This window comes from Wasmannia auropunctata, unplaced genomic scaffold, assembly GCF_000956235.1.
Source record: "Wasmannia auropunctata unplaced genomic scaffold, wasmannia.A_1.0 LD336103.1, whole genome shotgun sequence".
NCBI classification, from domain to species: Eukaryota; Metazoa; Arthropoda; class Insecta; order Hymenoptera; family Formicidae; genus Wasmannia; species Wasmannia auropunctata.
The window spans coordinates 60,733-62,565 of record NW_012026787.1 but is presented as its reverse complement, the minus strand read 5'-3'; the positions used below and the strand labels follow the sequence as shown (position 1 = coordinate 62,565).

The following is a 1,833-nucleotide window of genomic DNA, read 5'->3' as shown; positions in this document are numbered from 1 at the left end:
TAGTAAATTTCCTGTTGAAATAACTAATAATAATCAGTTATTTTTCTTGTCTTTCTTCTGCTTTCAGAAGCGTCTTATATGTATATATTAGAATATCTTATTATGTAATTTAAGTGATTATTAAAATCACATAGTACAGTTAACATATATATAATATATATATAAATATATATATATATACATATATGTGTGTATATATACAATTTATTACCAACATGAAAAATATGTGTTCTTTTTTAAATTCTTTTTGGTCTTTGTATCTTGCATTTCACCATTAGTAATACGTAAATGTATGATTTTACAATTTCGTAGCATGACCGCATTAAACTCTATTATTTGTTCTTTTGTTCTGTGATGTGATCTGCTAGTCTGTGATTTATGCAATTACTTCAATTGTGATTGCGATCTTCTACGATATTGAAAAATGCATACTTATTTTACTCATTACTCGGAAATACTTGCTGCATAGTAATATGATTGGAAAACATATTAGACTTTACCTGTATTGAGCTATTATAAATACAATATCATACATGCAGCAATTAGTATATTTCCTACAATGATGAAGCTATTAAGATACAAAGAATAAAAAGGAATTAAAGAGTAAAACAATTAATATTTTTAACAAAATTTAAATATTTTATTATTTATTTCTCAATTTAATGCGTCTAACGCTATTTTGCTTTTCCCTTGTTTCTTTTTTCTTTCTTATCTTAAAATAATGTATAATTGTAATATAATATATGTATAATTGTAATTATAATAAAAGTATAATTTAAAGCATTTTATTGCTTTAAATAATTATTTTGTAATATTTTTTTATTTATTTAAAAGTTTTTTCATTTTTTTACGTTTTGCAGCTTTTCTTTCTTCTTTTTCAGCACGATTGTTATATCTTGTACGTGAATATAATTTTACACGGATTAAATATTCCAATGCTTTCAATCGATGTTTATAACATGGATTATTTTCATGAAACCATTCTGAATTAATTTTATTCGTTTCTCTTATGCATTCCTTTTTAATGTTTTGTAAAATTCCTGTTGATGCCCATTATCGTTCCCAATTACAATTAAATGTATGTAATTGAATTTCGACCATCTTTGCAAAAAGAGTTGTCGGTCGTATTAATTTCGTAACTGTAGGAGCATCTTCATCAGGATTTGGATACTTTCGCTCTATATATTTTTCATTAGCTGTTGCTTCATCCATTGGTGTCTTCATTATAATATTACGACAATGATCGCAATTAGTTTTTTCTAAGCTTTTTCGTGCAACATATCCAGCAAAATATGCAATAGCATTCTCATCGTAAGTACTCAATGAATTTTTATTCCCTGTAGCTTCGATGTTATCATATTCTTCGAGAATTTCAATGTCATCATCAAATAATGTATCCTCGGGATCAATTTCATTTTGTGTATCAGTATGACTCGCACTCATAGAATTTTCTATTTAACTAACTTTGTGGGCGGATTTATAAGACACTCAGCTTCTGGATACTGCACATTGGCTCTGTCATTTGTATGAATATATCCTATACATAATATATGTCTTACAGTATATCGTAGCATTTTTGAAGTAGGATTAGGAGTAAATCCACCGCGTTGTCTGAATTTTGAAAATAAATGTTCAACAGAATCTTGATTACACAATCCTGTCGCAAGTTCAAACGTTTTATATTCCATTTTTATATCAGTGTACGTTCCTAAAATAGCTTGTACAGTTAAGGCAGGATACCACCTTTGATTGCAATTTTGGAGGCGTTTTTCTTGATTTTTTTTTTCATACAAAAAATGCGCAGAAAGAAAATCGGTTTTAGCCATTTATTAA

The 1,833-nt window shown here is 27.2% G+C and overlaps 1 protein-coding gene across 1 annotated transcript in view; it reads right to left on the bottom strand.

Annotated features, from left to right (window-relative positions):
• Nucleotides 1-1,053: 1,053 nt before the first annotated feature.
• Nucleotides 1,054-1,833, bottom strand: part of LOC105457711 — a 6,189-nt gene continuing 5,409 nt past the window's right edge. The window contains exon 5 of the mRNA XM_011702550.1: nt 1,054-1,398. Coding sequence (XP_011700852.1) covers nt 1,054-1,398 — 345 coding nt within the window. The remainder of the gene's footprint in view (nt 1,399-1,833) is intronic.